At 43.0% G+C, this 21011-nt stretch overlaps 2 protein-coding genes across 2 annotated transcripts in view; one reads left to right on the forward strand and one right to left on the reverse strand.

Moving 5' to 3' along the window:
- The window catches only part of lrfn1 (leucine rich repeat and fibronectin type III domain containing 1), a 50088-nt gene extending 35915 nt beyond the window's left edge, over positions 1-14173 (forward strand). The window contains exons 3-4 of the mRNA XM_053423463.1: positions 7134-8529; positions 11140-14173. Coding sequence (XP_053279438.1) covers positions 7154-8529; positions 11140-12040 — 2277 coding nt within the window. The 5' untranslated portion in view covers positions 7134-7153 and the 3' untranslated portion in view covers positions 12041-14173. The remainder of the gene's footprint in view (positions 1-7133; positions 8530-11139) is intronic.
- Positions 14174-16434: 2261 nt separating this feature from the next.
- On the reverse strand, positions 16435-20227 carry nkapd1 (NKAP domain containing 1). Its single transcript, XM_053423464.1, has 6 exons — positions 19712-20227; positions 19526-19624; positions 18286-18374; positions 17990-18130; positions 17847-17900; positions 16435-17407 (listed from the first exon to the last, which is right to left on the reverse strand). Exons 2-6 carry the CDS (start codon positions 19592-19594, stop codon positions 16966-16968), a joined length of 795 nt encoding a protein of 264 aa, XP_053279439.1. The 5' UTR covers positions 19595-19624; positions 19712-20227; the 3' UTR covers positions 16435-16965.
- Between the last annotated feature and the right edge of the window lie 784 nt (positions 20228-21011).

Below are 21011 nucleotides of genomic sequence, written 5' to 3' on the forward strand. Positions count from 1 at the left end.
CTGACAGAGCCCATTTTTACTTTAAGAGAATTGTATACTTCATTATATTTGTGTTTATATTTGATGCAGTCACTATTGCCTGTTAGTATTAGTTGTTTGCCGACTTTCAATTAGATGTTATTGCCTCTTGGTTGCTCGTAACACAACTGGTGTTTGAACTGGTTGGTATCGTCTGTACTGAATAAGTTAGTGAATGCCCTAAACTCCCCTACTTCTATAATTTATCTAACACTAATTTCACTATAGTCAAATTTGGGATCCGTGACTGAGTACTTCAGAATGTGGTTTTGGCTAATTTAATAGTCAGAGATACTTTAATACCCAATGTCATTAAAGATGAAGCGGCTGCAGAGTCCTCCGTCCAGAGTGAACATCAAACCGGCCCAGAATCCTCTCTGAGTGTGAAGCTCCGACAAAAACCTGTCACTGCACATCTGAAACAGACAAGTGGCCGTTGTAAATCAGAGGCCGGTGCGCTCGGCTCTTTATTCTATTAATCATGACGGATAACAGATGCTGGCAGAGGGTGTGTTTTTTTATTTAGCTATGGAGGCAATTTGTGAATAACATGGATTGACTGGAACAACAGCATATCAAATAATTCCATTATGTGTCATATGGCCCTTGTGATGGAGTCTGTTTCACCGAAGACTTCAGTGGAGGGATGTGCAGTAATCAGGAGTCTGTGCAGAAATGTGAGACTTTAAAAGAAACAATCACTTCACATGAAAAGGCGCTGCTGTGTCATTAATGTCAATCACAATCATTTCCACTGTGATTATGTGTGCGTTCTGACGGGAGCTTTATATTACATCATTATATTTCTATTTGTGAAGACTGCCTGGGGTGGACAAAGTCTTGATGTAGATAATAGATCTTTTATCTATGGTTTACTATGAATCTATTATTAATATAAATTTTTTGGGGGGTTATCTATGATAGTAAATTGGACATTTTTTAGTTTGGGACTGTTCTGGGACATTATGTGGTCATAGTTGATAATTATAATTAATATGATTATTTGTCAAACAAATTAGCATTTTATAAACGGAGCAATTCATTAATAATACAAAGCAAATGGCAGATTAACTAGAGCCCTACAATCAGGAAGATTTGTACATAACTGGTGCATATTATCTTCAGGTATTTTTGTGTGAATAATTGTATCTTTTAGCAGATAATATTCAAGGGTGTTCTTATGGAAAAGCAGAAAAAGTCATTTGCAGATCCTGCATAATTATCATTAGTTTTAATTACAGCAGCCATTTAGGCTTGATTGTAGCTGTAAAATGAGTTATTTTAAAATGTAGCTGGTAAAGAATACATTTTCAATCGACAAGTGACGTGCACGCCTGTACTAACACAGTGCCAGTGTAATCCTAATGCTCTCAGTCTTGTTTAGACTCTTACAATTAAAGTTTATGGAGTTGCAGTAGTTCGTGCTTCTCATTTCTTCTTCATTGAAAGTTTTAAATGGGATGTAATTGAGAAGACAGTGTTTGCATGCAGACATAATTATAATATGCAAATGCTCCTCCTGTTTACGACGATACCCCCCACCCCTCTTGATGATATGCAACCAGAGATCCCCCCAGGGCTGCGGAGCCTCCTTTAAGGCGTCCGCTGGTGGAGACTGAGCTGACTCCGATGAACTGTAGCTGTCAATAATTATGCCTGAATCCTGACAAGAGTCACACAAGGGCAGCTCGCAGTTCATCGCCGGCACCGTCTAATTGGCATCTACGGCTTCCTTGACAATGTCATGTCCAGAAAATATTCCTACAGCGCACCTGCCCTGGGCAGATGTTTATGTTTTCCATTGTTTGTATTGTGCTGCTAACTTTTTTCAATGTCACATTCAAAATATGCATGAGTCTTAACTCCTGTAATTGTGAACATGGGCTCCCACTAAGCATTATTGTCATCATGAACTATACTTCCCAAAATCGTTAGATTCTTTCAAAATATAATTATACAGTAGAAAATTATCATAATTTCCCAGAATTTAATTTAACTCCGTGAAAAACAAAGAAAACCAGAAAAACACTTTTGCTGCTGCTGAGACTGTCATGTTTCTCTTTTTGTCTGTCAATTCAATTTTGATTTCTTGCAGTGCACCTTGGTTTTTCCCACCCTCTCACTCCTTTGATTGCTTTTCACCGAAAAAGACAGAAATAATGAACTGAGTAAGAAACCGCTTTGCACATTTTTCTGATTTGAGAAGGTGAAACTAAGGACTTTTAGTTATTTTGGCAATAAAACTTAGAACATTGTGAATAAAGTTCATGGCAAGTGCATAAAATCTTGAGCGACATCTTCACGTCTAAAATATACCCGGGATAGTTTGTCAAAGGGCTGCTCAGCTCACGGCTGCGAAGCTGGAATTAGAAAGTATTGGTGAATCTTTCAGGTTGATGCATTTCCTACTGATTGACTAATAGTTTCACCTCTGGTATAATCTCACACAAGGCCAGTGGTGGCTCTAACAGGAAAAAAGAGCACAAACTCTTCTGAGTCACGCTGTCCTTGTAACAAGAAGCTATTGTCACCACATTTCTGTCCAAACATTGCATCAAGTGAAGCCATTTTTCATTTGGAGTGAATAAGCTGCAGGTATTTGCTCATTCCTGTCGGGTTTAATGATGCTAGTTAGGACACATACACATTATTCTCAGAGGACAATAATTAAGGAGACATGGTTTGAGCTGTGCATTGATTTATTTATACATATTTTTTGGTGAAACTCTGATGTGTTGCTCTCCTCGTTTGACATCTCTGTGATTTATGAGATACCCTGATTCGTCTTCAGTTGTTCACTTTGTAAAAAACATTACTTCTCTCTGGTTATTTAACCATGAGAATATCCTGGAGGATCCACGGGTGCCCTAATTAAAACATTTCACAGGTTGTTAATGCCGCACTTGCACCGCAGTATCTGGGCGTAACGGAGCAGGTGAGGGGTAAAAAGCAAAACAGTTTTTTCATTTAGCTGTTAAAAGGAAAATTTAACTTCTCTGAAGTTGTGGAGATGCGTTATCGTCCCCACAGCTGCTCGCCCTGTTTAATATGTAAACTGGATCCTGTGTGTCGGGAGTGCCGCTGCAGAAAGGTGTTGCACATTCAGATCGGGGGATGAGCATCTATCAGTTTTCATTTGAATCGCGCTGCATTATTCAGGGCTCTCTCTAAGTTTGTGTTTAAGTGAGCATCTGATTGTTTAAGGATTTGCACAAACACCTGCTGCCGTGTGCTATTTGAACGGAGCCTTATTTTGAGGGTGTGAACCAATAATAACATCACCGTTATGTGTAAGAACACAGGTATAAAAACACAGTCCATCTCAGCCAAGACATGTGAAGGGCAAATTTATTCTCTTTTTTCCTTTGTTTGTTTGTATGTTGCTGTGATGTATAGTTCCCTGTTTGTGTGTGTGTGTTTGTGTGTGGGCGGCTGGGTAATGTTCCCAAGTGTACTGCACATGCCTTGTACTGCAGAATTACTCTTCCATGTAAATATGGAGAGTAGATTCTCTCATGTCTTCTAAAAGATAATATATATATACTGTTCGGCTGGCACAGTATGTGTCATGGGTATCCCTGTATATTTTGGGTGTATGCAAATATGGGATGTTGCTGTAACTATTTTTCTTTCAAAATACAACACAATTTAAATATAAGCTTTTCTTAATTAGAAATGCAGGTGTCTATATAATCCCTCTTTGGTTGGCCTTTGTGCTCCTGCATCACTGTGCGCAAAAACAAACCTTGACTCCGGTTCCCCTTGTGCTCCCTCTCCTCCTACGTATCGATTTGGCAGCCGGCACTAATGCTAAGCAATAAAACCGAAATAGAAATGTGAGGTGGAGCTGCCCTTTTCTTTTTAATTTACTTGCCCATTCAGACATCCGTTCACGTCCCTCCTTGCCTCCTCAGCAGCCCATTAAGGTTGACGCTCCGCTTTGAAGGCAGCTCGACATCATCTTAATGAAATTCAAAGGGCCATATTCTACACCAGAGTTGCCGTGGCAACAAAGTTTCCCCCTTCACTCCCTTCAGATGCTGCAAGATCAATAAAGTTTTCTCGATGGTGTGGCCTGGACATGCTCTGGCACAGATGGCCCTCTTGAGAAACCACGAGCTGTGTGACGCAGTCACTATCTGAATACTAATAAAACAAACCAGTGAGGTCACAATTGTGTTTCAATTTAACAACATTGGGTAAAGAAATCAGATCAAATCTGAACCAAAGATCTTGGCCCGGTTAAAATTCACCTACTCTCCTGTATAGTAGTTATAAAAGGAACCTATTATTGAGGAAGTATGACCTGCAGTGCAACACACTCTGCTCAGCCTTAAATACAACTTTGACTTAAGTTATTTTGAAACAAAATACCCTGCAAAGAATTAAAAGTCTAAATATAAGTCTTCAATATTTTCTATTTGTTTTAGATTGCATCTACTGTCATATATGATCATAGAAAAGGGACCTACCTTTCTATTTTGTAGCTAAAATCCAAAAGACATTTTTAGATATTTTAAGAAGTTTAACGTAATTATTTGGTTTTTCAATTAATCTATTGTCTGCATTTTCACATTGTCCAGATTCAAGGCCATCATAGATGCTGGTTTACTCTTTGTCCCTTTATACTTTGGCCACAATCATTGTGAAACAGGTATTAAAGATTCAGTGTGTAGAATTTAGTGACATCTAGTGGTGAAGTTGCATGTTGCAGCTGAATACCCCTCACTTCACCTCATCCTTTATATTCCTTTTCTGATTATAGATTCCTTTCACCTACATCTATACAAACTGGATCTTTAAGTCACATTCAGAGTGGACTAATAAAGAGAATCTTAACTTTAACTCGTTGAGCGCTGCAGAAACCCTGTTGTCTTTTTACTTTCTTAATAAAGGAAATTGGGAGGATTAATTCAGACAAGGCAGTCACGCTGTGCTGCCTGCCAACAATAAAGGAGTGTTGTTAAATAAATAAATCCTCTCTGGGGGTTTGGAATTTTCCTCACTCATTGTACCACCTAGTGTATGTCTTTGTACGAGTAAATGGTTTAACCTCACTGTAAATGACTGAACACAGACAAAAACTATGTGTGCGTCTTGTATCTTTATCTTGTTTGTATATTTGTGTTGAATAAGTTGCACGGCACAAATCCTTTTCTTCTTTTTTTCTGATTTCAAACAGTTAAGGTGGTTTTGTCTCAGAGACGGGGGTGTAAGCCGAGCCTGCAGACTCACAACAGAGAGGGAGGGGAATGAAAACACAAATCCCAGCAAAGGTTCAAATTTGCGAATGGTCGAGGGAAGTGTAGAAATAAAGTGGAAGTAATTCTGTCACTGTCGATTAAATCTCTGACAAACTCTCCCACTGGTTTGAACTCGTGTTTCAAGCTGTTCTACTTCCTTCAGAAAATGACATCATACAATCCCAGATTTTTAATGAGCGCCCTGATTGGACAGCAGCATCTAGAGCTAACGAGGGGCCCTGTGGTCTGTCAGACAGTGGCCAGTGTGTGTGTGTGTGTGCGTGTGCGTGTTGGTGTGTGTGAGAGAGAGAGTGAAAAAGAGGAAATAAACCACTGAGAATTTCCATTGCTGGCTGGCGAATGCAACACGGGTTTGTTAAACGACTTCAGTGCACCGACCATTTCTCACTTCACCCACTATCTTGAACATGCATAACAACAGCATCAGGCCAAGTGTATTAGGTTTAAGAAGTGTGAAAACAGTCTCTGTGCAGAACAAACAAATACGTTAAAGTCTGAGGAGGGAGGAAGAGAGCTTGGTTTACACTTTCCTACGAAATTGGACACGTGACATTGGAAATATTCTTTAAATTAAATAGAGTTTTATTAAGGGGATATTGGTACTCTGAGGATTAGTTGCTTTTGCTGTGGGCACCATGGGGGACAGAGTCGGTGTCATTAAGGATGTCAGCCCCCCCCCCCCAGTGTGGTGGAGCATAGATTGAAAGGCTCATATTAGTCATGACAAATTGGACGGTGCATCCGAATTGCTGAAAAACAGACGACAATTATCTATTTGTGTTTGAAATCCACACCCAGCTTCTCTCGAGTGCATTTGAGATCATTTCGGGTGACCTCTGGAAAATCAGACACTGCTGTTGATTGAAACATTGGATCTGGCGGGTATGAGAACTGTCGCCCTGTGGGATTGGATGAGGTGATAGGCTGCAGCTCTACCCGTATGCCCTTGTCTAAACCTAGAGAAGAGAAGTCAGCTGTCATCTCTTTAATTTGTCAGCGTTAACAGGTACTCTCATCAACAGTGAGGCTCAAGGCGTTGCCAATGAAGATGGATGCCAAGGAGAGCATCAGCACACCACTGCTGCTGCTCCACTGGGGTCTTTTATGGTTATTACAGCCAAGGATCACTTTTTACTCCTGTCACCACAGGCGTGTTCTCCTCTAGACTGAAATCAATACGTCTAAAGGGGAATCGTAGAATCAGAACATCCTCCACACCCCAGACTCATCCGATTATGCCTCCACCGGATGGGCTGGCAAAAACAGGCCCCATCTCTGGTGTTCTCACCTTTACTTTTTTGTTGCTGTGATTTACATGACAGGTTTCTGTCTAATTTTGCAGTACGCCTCAGAAGCATCGGGTGAACAAAGAGAATGAAAAGGTCGTAAAATATCCTTGACCGCTGCTGACAAGTGCCCTTTTCTTAATCCTCTGCCCTGATGTGGGAACTCAGCGCAGGGAAACCACACGAGTCTTGTAATGTGATGGAAATGCACACGCGTCTCACCGAGACCTCATATGGGAAAACTGTCGTGTTATCATTCACGAAATTATATGGTTCAGTAGTGATGCAGCCTGGTGGCACAAAAAAATTCTGTTATTTCCATTAAAAGGCTACAGAGACATGAGCTCCTGACGGGGTTGGCGCAGCCTTTCATCATCCCAGGTGCCATTATTTCAGAAAAGCTCCATTTCATTTTGTGATTGATACCTTGCTGGCAGCCTCAGCAATCTTGGTCAGACTCGTGGTTTTTGCAGCAGGCTCTCATAAAGGCCATGATGCTGTTTATTAATTCAAAGCTCTCCGCTTTTTGTTTTACTCAGTGTCTCTCTCTCTGTCTCACGCACAGGACCTGGACACCGATCAACGATGGAGCGGCTGCTTCTCTGCGTGCTGCTGTGTGCAGCTCTGTCGAAGGTCTACAGCTGCCCCGGCCGCTGCACCTGCCAGCACCTCTCCCCCACTCTGACTCTGCTCTGCGCTAAGACCGGCCTGCTGTTCGTGCCCCCCACCATCGACCGCAAGACCGTCGAGCTGCGGCTCACCGACAACTTCATCACCGTCATCCGCAGGAAAGACTTCTTCAACATGACTAGTTTGGTCCACCTCACCCTGTCCCGCAACACCATCAGCCAGATCAGCCCCCACGCCTTTCTGGGCCTGCGGTCCCTGCGGGCGCTCCACATGGACGGGAACCGCCTCAGTGCGATAAAGAGCGACCACTTCAAGGGCCTCATCAACCTGAGGCACCTCATCCTCGGAAACAACCAGATCCACCAAGTGGCCCCCACCTCCTTCGACGAGTTTGTTGTGACCGTGGAGGACTTGGATCTTTCCAACAACAACCTGCGCACCCTTCCCTGGGAAGCCGTAGCCAGGATGACCAACATTAACACGCTCACACTGGACCACAACCTGATTGATCACATTGGAGCGGGGACTTTTACCCTGCTCACCAAGCTGGTGCGCCTGGACATGACCTCCAACAGGCTGCAGAAGCTGCCGCCAGACAGCTTGTTCCAGCACGCCCAGGTGCTGTCCGACGCCAAGAGCTCCAGCTCGTCCGCCCTGGCCGTGAGCTTCGGTGGGAACCCTCTCCACTGTAACTGTGAGCTGCTGTGGCTCCGCAGGCTGACGAGAGAGGACGACCTGGAGACCTGCGCCTCGCCGGATCACCTCATGGACAAATACTTCTGGTCCATCCAAGAGGAGGAGTTCATCTGCGAGCCCCCGCTGATCACCAAACATCTCACCACCAAGCCCTACGTGATGGAGGGGCAGGGTGTGACGCTGAAATGTAAAGCCGTGGGTGATCCCGACCCAGAGATTCACTGGCGGTCCCCAGACGGCAAGCTGGTGCACAATAACTCCCGTACCATCCTGTATGATAATGGCACCCTTGATATTCTCATCACCACGCTGAAGGACAGTGGTGCATTTAATTGTGTGGCGTCCAACGCCGCGGGCATCGCCACAGCTGCTGTCGAGATCAACATGATCCCCTTACCCTTGTTTGTGAACAACACGGGCCACATGCGCGAGGACCCCGGCCTCTCGGACATCACCACCTCCTCCAAGTCTGGCAACGACACCAAGGGCTACGACAAGCAGGACAGGAGGGTGATGGTCGCCGAGCTGACCTCCTCCTCCGCTGTGATCCGCTGGCCGTCTGAGCGCCACATCCCCGGCATCAGGATGTACCAGATTCAGTACAACAGCTCGGCAGATGATACTCTGGTGTACAGGTAAGCCATGGTGGAGTGGGTGGGTGGAGGAAGGAAGGGAGGGAGGGAGAAGAGGGTGGAGGGAGGAAGGGAGGGAGGGAGAGGAGGGTGGTAAAATAGGGACACGAGGACAAGTGAGACATCTGGAGCTACCATCTGCTGAGTGACACGAGGCCCCGTTAAGAAAGACTGACGGATCCCAAAGATGTAAAATGATTAAGTATGTCCAAAAATAAGTAGAACCCCCCCACAGTGTACAGTGAAGAGTTTTTTTTCCATATATTCGGATAAAACTGAATGTATTGATGTATAAAAAGAATATACAGTTTAATCAAGATATTTACAGATGGTAGTAAACAAGTTTCCGACTAAAGGGTCGTGTCAGCATCATAAAAACATGCTATGACGATAAACAATAACACCAGGGAAAGTGTTTCATTGCATGTTTCTATTTAGATCATTAGCAAGTGTCTGCATTAATTGGTTTCAACACAGAGTGTGATTAGATGTGGTTGTCTAATGATGGGCCTGGCTGCAGTGCTAGTATTCAGATCAGTGACTAACAGCGAGTAAAAGGAGCAGGACCGAGCTATAATAACAACTTGTGATAAGTACCTGCATTTACATTTTTTTTGTACTTTAATAAAAGTACTATTAGCATTATAATGAGTCCATTAGTCCAGCGGTTTTCAAACTAGCGGTCGTTCTCTTTTTTAAAGGGTCACAAGATAAATGTGATGGGCGGTGAGAAGATACTTGTGAGAGGAAGGAAGAGCAAATACAGTTTTACTACACTGTAATCTGTGTATTATTAAGAAAATTATAACATTGGGCAATTTATCTTTTTGTGCATTAAAATATAAATGAAAATGAAACCATCTTTGATGCTGATAACAACCTTAAGATACTGTATCTGAAATGTGATGAGGGACAGCACAACATTGCAAATATAGCTGAAAATGGCACTGGTTTGATTTCTGACTGCATTATCATGTGTTTCTTCATTTAACATAACTAGAAACCACAGCTATCAGAGCTCGTGGGTTATCGCCTCCGTCAAGGCTTCTGTTTTTTATCACTCAGAAACTACTGAAACGATTTCCAAGACATTTTTGTGGACGAGTGGTGCATGGCCCATGGAAGAATGATCGGATCAGACATAGGGCGTTAGCCTTGGTGGAGGTGTGCGCTCTCTGAAGTGCCCTTCTAGTTTCCCTCTGAAATATAGTGAATCAAAAGTCTCAGAAAACAGGAAAACGTAATAGTGCTTTATTACAGTTCTTGAATAAATGTACTGAAACAGTTTCCATCACGGTTTTAAAATCAGCAACTAAATGTTATTAAATTTCAAATTTAGAAGTTCTTGCTTTGCAGAATGGCTCCTGACAGAGTTAGATAATCACTGAATCATTCTTACTCTGTATTTACGTGTAAATGTTTTAAAGTTTATTATTTATTTTCGGCTACGTATGGGTAGTATACATATATATTTTAGATGCTTTTCACATGTTTTGCTTGTAAGATCTTAATCTGAAAAGCAGCTGGTTATATGTAGCTTTGAAATGAATGCTGTCCATTAGTGAGTCGAGTATAAAATGAAGAATCTACTGACTATGTACCGATGGTTGGTTGCAACAAGAACAAGGTTAATATCAATAAGTTTCTTATAGTAAATTACAATCTGCCATATTAGTTGAGATGCCAAGTGAAATATATAACGTGCGTCCATTGAGAAAATGAAAGAGTGAATCACGCTTAGTTACATATAAAAGCTGAGTCATACTTTATAATTAGCACCCTGTTTTTATACGACTTTTGGCAAAATTTATTAGCTTATGTCTTAAATAAAACAATTAATAAAGTGTGTTTCTGAAGCAGTATGTGACGCACTTAAAGCGAATCTAGTGATTGAGGATTTATGTATTTGTGAAAGGAGTTAATTACAGTGGTCGACTCACTTCTTTTTTTTTTTATGTTTTATTAGAAATAATGAGTTGCTCTCCTGTATAATTTTCTCATCCAGCTTAGGCACAGAGCTGAGTGTTGTTTTGTCTTTAGGTGGTACATTATTACCTACAAATGATAACCATCAAAGTCTCCCTTTAGGGAAAAGGAACAAGCTTCTAATTATATTAACGCCGGTGTTGACCTGAACACAATGCCTTTCTCCTTCCTCTTTAGAGTCGCTAATCTCGCGCTTGCCGACAAAATGTGACCTTAGGTATTCACACATCCAGTCGGCCTTCACGTCATGCATCACTCGTCCTGCAGCGGCCAGCTGCTGGGGCATATTCTTTAGACTCTTCTGCCTTGTTTATCACCTTGACGTTTACCTTTCACTCTCATTTCATACACAAGCCCAATAGAGCGGCTTCTCGTCGCTATTTTGTAATGTAACATACTCCCTCATAAGTCAGCTTTAATGGAGCGTGGTGCTTTTTATGCTCGTCTCCCGGAATGAGCGATATTAAATGCCATGGCTGCAACGGCCCTGTTGTCTTTTTGTTGTGTGGAAGGGACACCTTTGTGTGATTTAATACACCTTATGCAAATCAGGCTATGTGGGCGTCGTAATAGCGATGATTTATCCTCTGTGTCTTCACCACCGCTCTGTGTTTCTTTCCTCTGCAGAATGATCCCATCCACCAGCAAGAACTTCTTAATCAACGATCTGGCCGCCGGACGGGAGTATGACCTTTGTGTGCTGGCGGTTTATGACGACGGCATCACATCATTAACAGCCACACGTGTGGTTGGCTGCGTGCAGTTCCACACAGCCAGTGAGGTCAGCCAGTGCCGCTTCATGCACAGCCAGTTCCTGGGAGGCACCATGATCATCATTATCGGGGGTATAATTGTTGCTTCGGTGCTGGTGTTCATCATCATCCTGATGATCCGTTACAAGGCCTACAGCAGCCCGGAGGACAGCAAGACCAAGGTCAGCTCCAGCATGCACTCCCAGACCAATGGCAGCCAGCAGCGGCTCCAGCGCTCCGTCTCCAAGCAGCCGTCGGACGAGGGCCAGCGTGAGGCCCTGGTGCACAAAGAGTGCATGGCGCTGGTGCTGAGGGTGGACAATGACAAGAAGGAGGAGCCAGCCGCCACTACTGCCATCCTGGAGGTGGAGCTGCCTCCAATGAGTGCTGACAAGCTGAAGAGAAGAGCCAGCCTGGACGCACAGTGCTCTGGTCCCCCGTCTGAGGACACGCAGACAGACAGTAGCCTCACAGGCTCCACCATGTCCCTGTGTCTCATTGGTCCCAGCGCCGGCACCAAGGAGGCTCCCAGGCTCAAGGACAAGAAAAGTGCCCTGGCTAACATGGGTTTGCTTCCCAACGAGCTGGCACGAACTAGGCATAGGTTCTCTTTTGACGGTGGGGATTACTCCATATTTCAGAGTCATAGTTACCCGCGCAGAGCGAGGACGAGGTGGCACAAGTCCACCAACCAGCTGGACATGGAGTCGTCTCCGCTCGCCAACCGGAGAGTTACGTTCAGCAGCACTGAGTGGATGCTCGAGAGCACAGTCTGAGGAAACCAGTGTGGCTGAAGCGCGGCTCGGCCACGCACACGCAGACGCACACGTGTAAAAACACACAAATATAAACCTACATGCCATATGATGCACTCTTTTTCCTGCACACAGCAAACTGATAAACACAAGCACATTTACTTACACGTGAAAACTTTCTGTGAGTTGCTGGAGAAGAACACTCTCCCCTCATCCTGCCTCCCCATCATACTCCCAGAGAGGTTTGTCGGCCATGTCCTTTCTTTATGCAGCAGTGCCTTATTCTAAAAGATGTACGAATGGAGGACGCTGCTCACTGTAGTCATTAACTTTCCTCTCTTATCATTGCCTCCCGCCGTGATAATGGGGGCGCGTTACTTTGGATTTATAATTTTCTCCTTTTTCTGTGACATGCCAAGGGGGTGTGGCGTTTGGATGTATGTAACTGTTTAATTGTTTAAAAACAGAAAAAAAAAAGAAAAAAAAACTCATCACAACTGTAAAGTGAACAGCCAGGTATCCTGTTATGTCAATCATGTTTTGGGTTCTTTCAAAAAACAACAACAAAAAAACTTTTGCACAGAAGACACGAGATACGAGGACAAGTATCAACCACCAGTCTATACAATAATAATAATAATAATAATAATGAAAAAAAAGAAGAAGATAATTTTACACATGCCAGTTTCTAACATTAGCGCAGAGAGGACGGACCTGGAGAGCTGCCATGGATTCCTCTCCAGCTGTGGGACTATATGATGTTTAATAGGTATTGTTCCAGATGTGACTGTATATTAATCGGTACTGTATCTGGCTGGTCTAGATAAAAAGACAACAAACAAAAAAGACATATATAAGTATATTAAAAAACATTTGGTGTATGTGTACTAACTATGTAAAGTAAGTAAGTCATATGTCACATGACTTTTTACAAAGCATTTGGGTGTTGGCTGCAAGTTTTTACATTAAAAACCTGTGTCATCACACCTCGCCCTATTTAGTATGTCAAACGTTTGGACCATTTATCCCCCTCGCGAAGGGTATTAAATTTTTTGTGTGGGTTAACTGTACAAGTGGTGTTTCCTTCTTGTGCTTCGGGGCCAGCGGTATTTGTGTCCACTGCAGGAAGGGACGCACCGGTTGAGACCATATAAATATTTGATTTGCCCGGTTACTATTTATAAGGCCTCAGGGAAAGCTGCACCAGGGCCGAGGAGCAGAGCTGGGGCGCGGAGCGACCAGGGACATGATGACTGGAGGATGTGATGCTGAATTCAAATGCAGCCAGATGTTTCTTTACAAGGGTGCATCATCGGGTGCTTACCACTAGGGGGACACAACAGACAGCATTATGCCTCATAAGAGGAGTTTTCATGACAAATCCATTTTTAAACACCGAATATGTCCTTTTATCTGCGTACAACTGTAGTAAAGTGTGTTATAAACCATTTTAATTGTATTTGCACTGCACATAAATGCTAAACGTGGGAGAGGATTCATAAGCATGACAGTGGGAACAGATACAATCAGGGTGGAGGAGGGATATTTGTTTGCTGCTCTGGAAGCCGCCCTCTCCTCCTGATTGCAGCTCCTTAGAACCGGCTGAGATCAAACACAGCGGCGTGGACTTCACAGAGATAAGTCACACTGGAGCTTCTTCAATCCTCTTGACTCTGCGATTTGCATCCTCAGTGGCAGAGAGGATTGAGTCGAAGAACGGGGTCATTGCTTCTTTTTTTTTCCATCTCCTGTTTACCAGTTTCAATCCAAATCCGTTCTACTTTTTTCCAGCAAGGAGAAGACTTCACTTCAGGGTGTAAACTCTCGGCTGCATCCGTTCATCCATCTCCTCATTAAATGCTGATGCTTTCTGCTCTGGAAATGCGCTGCTGACCATTTCTCACAGCAGGAGAGGTACTTCTGCCTGCTCCGATCTGTAACCATCATTCAACACAAAATCTGCTTAGGTAGGAGGAGGCTGAGACATCACCCAGGCTACGGAATTGGCCCAGACAGCCAAGCTAGTGAACACTGGGGATGGAGCAGAGTGTGTTGTGTCTCATCAGCAGTTCTGAGTAACTGAAAAAAATAAATGTGCCTTGACTGGGTGTGTGTTGGGGTTTTTTCCACTAAAGATCCCATTATATGTTTAAATCGCAGATATACCGTGTGTGTTTGAAATCTTCAACGTGAACCTGGTTTTAATGTGTATAAAATTTAACGTCTGATTCACAATATCACCATTTTTTCCTCGTTCCTCAGTGTGCTGACCCTGCAATTTCTTCTATGGTTTATTTATGTTATACTTCACATATAAAACATTACTTAATTTCTGGAATCTGTTTTCTCATCGGCAGATATCAAATCGAGACATTATACAGTTCCTGTGGAGAGAGCTGAAACTGAAGAACAAAATTAGATTTGCTACGATTGGGAAGTTCGAATTTTAGCAATTGTAAAAGCAGATTATTTCCTTACTCTGCTGTTATTTCATCTGTTTGAGGGGCCTGGTGTCACAGCTATTATCAAAAGCACGAACTTTTGTATTTTTGTTTGCACACATTAGTCTCCTAGTTCTCCTAAGTCTGAGGCCATGCTATAGTGGTTAAATGAGGCCGTAACATACATGTGCAGAATGATAACGTGACTATGCTCAAACTGGCCAATGCTGTCACTGATGTTGAGCAGAAAATATTTACTGGGTAATTTTTATAAGTTTATTTAATCAGCACTAAACACAAAGGACCAACGTTCTCAAAAGGGGGAGGGAGACTGAGTGCTAATGGAAATCCATTCTCTACGAATGTCTGAACATATTTTTTGTTTCTATCCACATTAGCAGCACCACAGTGATGCCATTAGTGTAGCATAATGATGAACTGATAGACTGACATCCAAACACCCAGAGCCACAAATCCTATTTATAAATCTTTTTCTTAATAGTTGTTTTCCGAATAAGTTGTCCTAACTCGAGACGCAGCCATAAAACATGATGGATTTTCTCTTTTGCCAAATGCAGTTTAATCTTAAGAATCTATTTTTAAAAAACTTCCATCAACACCGATTAGAGGAGTTGTTTTTCCTCTTCCAGGATTCGTGCAGTTTTATCCGAGCTCAACTCGGCCCACACAGCTGCTTAGAAGAAAAAACCTTCAGTCTATTGATACAGACTTAACAAAGTGCTTCAGGCTTTTCCAGAACACACACGCACACACTTTCAATACAGTTTACCAGCACCTACTCAGCATCAGATGATCTAACAAAACAGAAAACCCAGATAAGCTACTGCTTATTACACGATTTACCAAGTGCGACGGGATGAAACCAGAAACCAGCGACGCGGACGATGAGGTTCATTTGTTCAGGGCCGTTTATGGAAATATAGGAATCTTTTTCTCAGGCATTCAATTTCTAGTTTAGCCATCATAGAGCACTTCCACATATCCTCACATTTGTTGTGACCGTGTGTGGCGGCTTGTTAAACTCCTCTGTATCTGTTGCATATTGAACAGACGTGCACGTTCCAGCAGGGACTGCAGCGACAGCATTGATCCACAGCGGCCTCTGTTGAATTCTTCACCAACAGTCTGGCTAATTAAAAAGTCACAGCACCTCAGATCAGACTCTCTTTTTCCTACTGCTATCTCAGATTGTTAATTATTAACTCTGTTATCTGGACTTACACTTCCATCTCATTACATTACACAGAATTAAACTAGCCGGTGAAAACAGGTTCCTAGATTTACTTTACGATATCTTCAGGAATCTAACGATAATGTCCGACCTGGGACACGTGGTAACACATCAAATAAGTTAACATTGTGTTGATTTATCTCTTACTTCTGTGAACTAATCTGTGCACAATTAACCCCCCTGGCTGCACAAAATCTCCAAAGAAGGCTCACGAACACATGGGTTTATTTATTTTAGAGAAGTCAATTTCCTTCAGACACTCTGCTGCAGGGTCGAAACACATTACTCATTCAGGAGGAAATTGTGTATTTGTCTGGGACTATTTTCAGCTCCGTGTATTAAATGAACACACATTTGGTGTTCGAATGAGAACTTGTGGATGTGGGATCAGCTCGAAAATAAACGACAGCGTCTATGTTTAGTATAATGACGGCACATGACAGCCTGTGATTCATTGGTGTGGTTTCATTTTAGATGGAATAACAGAAGTTTGAACCTTGTGTTTCACTCTGGAAAGAAAGTCCTGCCCTGAGGTTATTCATGTGTGTCCTCTGTATGTGGCTGCACCTTCACAGCAAGTGGAAGTTGTTTGATCAATTTATTAAACTAAGATTCAGCTAAGAAAATAGATTCTGAATTTACTAATAAATCATGTCGATCAAAAACAAATCATTTTTGTACAGCCCCTAAGCTATATGATGTTTGTGTTTTTAAAAACAACATTTTTTAAAAACAACAGCACATTTGATGTTTATTTTTCACCAGGGTAATGCACTTGATAAAAGTATTAAAATCCAAGAAAAAAAATGTATAAAACAAAATACACATTCTATCATCATTGGTGAGAAAAGTTGCATGATTGTACTTCTTTCACTTTTTAAATAAAAAAAACCCATGGTGGTCATTTCAGGACAGAGGCTCTTCACGTGAGACAGACTGAGCAGAGACATGGTGATAAATCAATGAGCCTGCAGCCAGCGGCGTTCTTCATCGGGCAGGTGGTGGAACCCCCCACCATCTCTCCTCACGCCGCCTGTGCTGTCGTAATGGGCTTCAAGCCACTGCAGCGGTGATGAGATATTGCTACAGCGAACACCCGGGGAGAGGGCTGACAGCACAGGTTTGTTGAAGTCTAACAAAGTACAATACAGAGCGGCCCTGCAGAGAGAAGCCCTCCGTTAAGACGAGCAGAAGAATCCGCAGTCGTTTCTCTGCTCGTTACCTGAGCCGTGTCTGTCCACGTTCTGTGGATCTCAGTCAGCCGAACTATCAGCCGAGCTCCTCTCACCTGCTGCTTTCCAGTTTTTCCTCTTCTTTGTTGAATTCAGACCCGACTCGGCGTCTTTGTGGAAGTCCTGTTTTCGCTTTTTGCGACTGTGGGTCCGTCTCTTACGTTCTCCATCATCGCTGCCCCCTGAGCTGCTGTCATCGTCTCTCCCTCTGGTTTTCGAGCTCTTCTTGTCTTTGTGTCGACTCTTGGTCCTCTTCCTCCCGTGCTTGTCTTTGTGGCTGCTGCCGTCTCCGCTGCTGTCGCTGCTGCTCGGACACTTGGCTTTCTTTCGCCCCGCGTCCTCGTCTTTTTTCTTCTTCTTCTTTTTCGTCTTTCGAGAGGATTTCTTGGAGTGTCTCGATAAGCTTCCCTCTGTGTCAGACTTGGACTTTTTCCTTTTGTGGCGTTCAAGCTTCTTTGTAGATCTGTTCACACACAAAAAAAAGGAATTGACAAAAAATAATCATGGGAAAGAATAGAATTTGCATAAGATAAGATACATGCAGTCGTTCCCATGTTTATGACCCCAACGTAGATTAAACCTGTTTAATGATACATACTATGGTCGTTAAATGATGTGATTGGTGCATATGTTTGATGTCACAAAAGATAAATAAATAAAAAATCTGAGTAGATCCTACATTTCCCATAATGCAACTAGTCCAATTTGTAAAGATGTGAACATTATTTACAAATTGGACTAGTTGCATTATGGGAAATGTAGGATCTACTCACATTTTTATTTATTTATCTTTTGTGACATCAAACGCTAGTTCCCTGGACCACACCTTTAAAATCAGAGTTGCATGTGTAGCTCAGTTATAATCTTTGACTTGTTGGGTGTGATGCAGCATTCTTTCTTACTTGTCCCTTTTGAACTCCTCAGGATAAAGCTCCTTGAAGCCACTGTGTCCCCATCTGTGTTGAGATACAAATGAATTAGCTGCAGAAAGATGTGCAGAACGACTTCAACAGCATTGAAAAGAGCACGAGATCGTGTACTGCACCTGTCGGGGTCTTTGGCCTCAAACTCGTACAGTTTGCGTGTCCAGTATCGAGCCTCTCGGTCGTCGTGTTCCGACACTCGCTCTCTGCTGCGCCTCAGGTCTCCGGTTTGATCTGCCCCTCGGTCACAGTGCATCTGGCCCCTAAAAATACAACCGCTGTTAGTAAATAAACAAGCCATCGCACGGTAACAGCTCCCTGAAGTGAGAGCTACGTTATGAAAGACGCTCCCTTATGAGCTTTGGTGTCACTTGTGTGCAGGTGGCTCAGATTAAACTGGGACATTCACGGCTCCTACCTCGAACTCACTGTGTCCGATGATTGTTTGGGGTCGGTCCTCTGGACCTGCCAGCCTCGCATTTTCCACATCTCCTGTTCTTCTTGGATCTGCCGTGGGAAGATGTCAGTACATTAAAAGCTGCCCACACACTCACAAACACTCTGACACACTGACTGCTTTATATGAACTCACCAAAGGGGAAAGTATTTAAAGGATTCCAATATTTACACAGGTTGTGAATAGAGATGATCTGATACCAGGATCACAAATACCTCCAAAACCGAATGAGGTGAGTACACAAGTCGATCTACTGCTCGGATACCAAGACTTTAAAATGTATTAGTTTCACCCAGATAAAACTGAAATCCCTTCTTCATCACTCAGTAGTTGAGTTGTACTGCAGATGGCACGCGCTGCTGTTAGAGCAGCGAAGAAAAGCTCATTTCTAATAGGGTGGTGTTAGCCAGAGCTTAAATGTCAGCAGTACTTTGGTGTCGAGGGCTGACACACTCCAAAATGTGTTGTGCATTCCTAGATTCAATTAACCATGTTCTTCTTTGGTTGTGGCTATCAAACTAGAAAATAAAATCAGTTCTATGACTCATTCTCTATGTATTTCACAGGGTTTAACCTGAGCCAGGCCATACAGCCATGACAGCAGACATCACTTCCATACAGGGTTAGTAGCATACAGTTGCTAAATACCTTATACAAGTTTCTTCTTGAATACCCTGGTATCCAGTCAGTACTTGGTTTAGGCTAATATGCGAGGTCCAGACACGTAAAAGGGAAAAATCTATACGTTACACCTCTAATAGTGAACATTCAATTTGTAAGTAAGTAGGTAAAATACATCTGCAAGTTAGTTTGTGTTCACGCTCAAAGCTTCCAAACGTCAAACATTAACACTTTGGGAGATTGTCACGCACCCTTCACTCTATTGTCTGACATTTTCTCCAAAAGTCAAATGAATCAACAGGTAGATTTTGTTTCCCCTCCACACAGCTAACACTCATATAACCAGATCGTATTGTTGCCTGCTCTGCCCTCATGCATCAGCACAAACTACATGACCATAGAGTTGTATCAACATCTCTCCATCTAACTCTCAAGGGGACAGGACTCACAGTTAGGTTGGTTTGAGTCAGCTGTACCTAATAAACTGACAATAAGCCCCTGAGGATCAGACCCCTGGAAACGGATGTCGCTACCAGCTGAGTTGTTCCCTCTCGTTACACACATGTTGGATGCGTCTCACCTTGTTGTGAGCGTCCGTGTGACGGATCACGTTCCTCAGCAGCGTCTTCCCCAGCGGCTGATAGGACATGGTGTCTCCGGACAGGACCCTCGCGTGAGTCTGGACCAACACAAACCAGAGATGTAAACAAACAGGGCAGAAGAAACAGGCTTATTCTCACATGGTGGCGGGTAAACGAGCACTCACCTGTTAGCCTAGCTAGCTAGCTAGCCAGCACAGCTGGGTATTCAGCTTGAAGGACGAAGTAGAATTAAACTGTGTACTTCTGACAGTGTCTCCACACAACACGACACCAGTACTACCAGTACACGTCCACTACCAATCCGTGCGTGTGTACACTGTGTTCCAGGACGTGTAGTTTTCAAGAGGAAACACAAACACTCAGCTCAGAGAGTTTCCGGTGTCGTGCCTCAAAGTGATCGTCTGCCAGAACCTCATCTCCGTCCACGGGAGCGCGCGGGCAGCATGTGGAAGTTGTATCTCCTCCACGTTAGTGTTCGTCCACAGCCGCTGTTATCAAACACACAAGTGTGTCTCCGCGGGGACAAAGACTGTGTTTGTGAAATATTTGTAAACACAACTGACGCGCAATTCGGTTTGTTTGAAGATCGATCAATTATCATACATTGTATCAATGTGACCGTCCGAGATCAGAGGCATCATCACAGTGGTACTGTGAAAAGAAGTTGACGTCTTCTTCTTCGATTCATTGGCGGTTGGCAACCAACGGCCAGGCTCACTACCGCCACCTACTGTGTGTTTCCGTTTTCTGTTTCAGGCACCTTGACGTTTGTTGCCAGCTACCAATAAACCGAACAGAGAAGAAGAAAAAGAAGCAGCAGCTTCCATAACCTGCTCCAGACAAATAGGAATGCAATCGTAACAATGATGGCAAGAAACAACAGATAATTTCTTTATTTTAACCCATCCATATGTAACTTTAGTTACAGTGTAGTTTCCAGATATTGCCCAAACATGAATGATGAACATAGCAAATATATATAAAAATCGGAGGCGATCACAGCACAGTCATTTCTGACTTTGCAATTAACTTCTTTGGTCTCAATTGTGATAATTAAACGTTAAATGTTTCACAAACACATATCTTCGTTATCACCGCAGAAGTAATCATATGTGTATTAGAGAGTTATAACCCTCACTCTATGTCTGTCTTCAGCCTTAATGGCAGTTCATCAGATTTAGTTTGTTTTCTCTCACACTCGAGTACCAACCGCTGTGGACAGTTTTTTGACACAAATTACTGCTGACTGATGAAAGTATTTCCTTTAAGAAAAACAATATCCTTTTATAGCTATATTCTCTCAAATAGATCATTGGTTCAAATCAAACAAGGTTCAGTCTTTATTGATACCGACAGGTAAAAAACTGATTTGAAGAAGTTGGGCCACAGTAGTTTAATGTACTCAATTTCCTCAATCTTGTCCTTCAGTACAGTTTTTAGACACTTTTACTTTATGTATTCCAT

This window comes from Pleuronectes platessa, chromosome 5, assembly GCF_947347685.1.
Source record: "Pleuronectes platessa chromosome 5, fPlePla1.1, whole genome shotgun sequence".
Lineage (NCBI taxonomy): Eukaryota > Metazoa > Chordata > Actinopteri > Pleuronectiformes > Pleuronectidae > Pleuronectes > Pleuronectes platessa.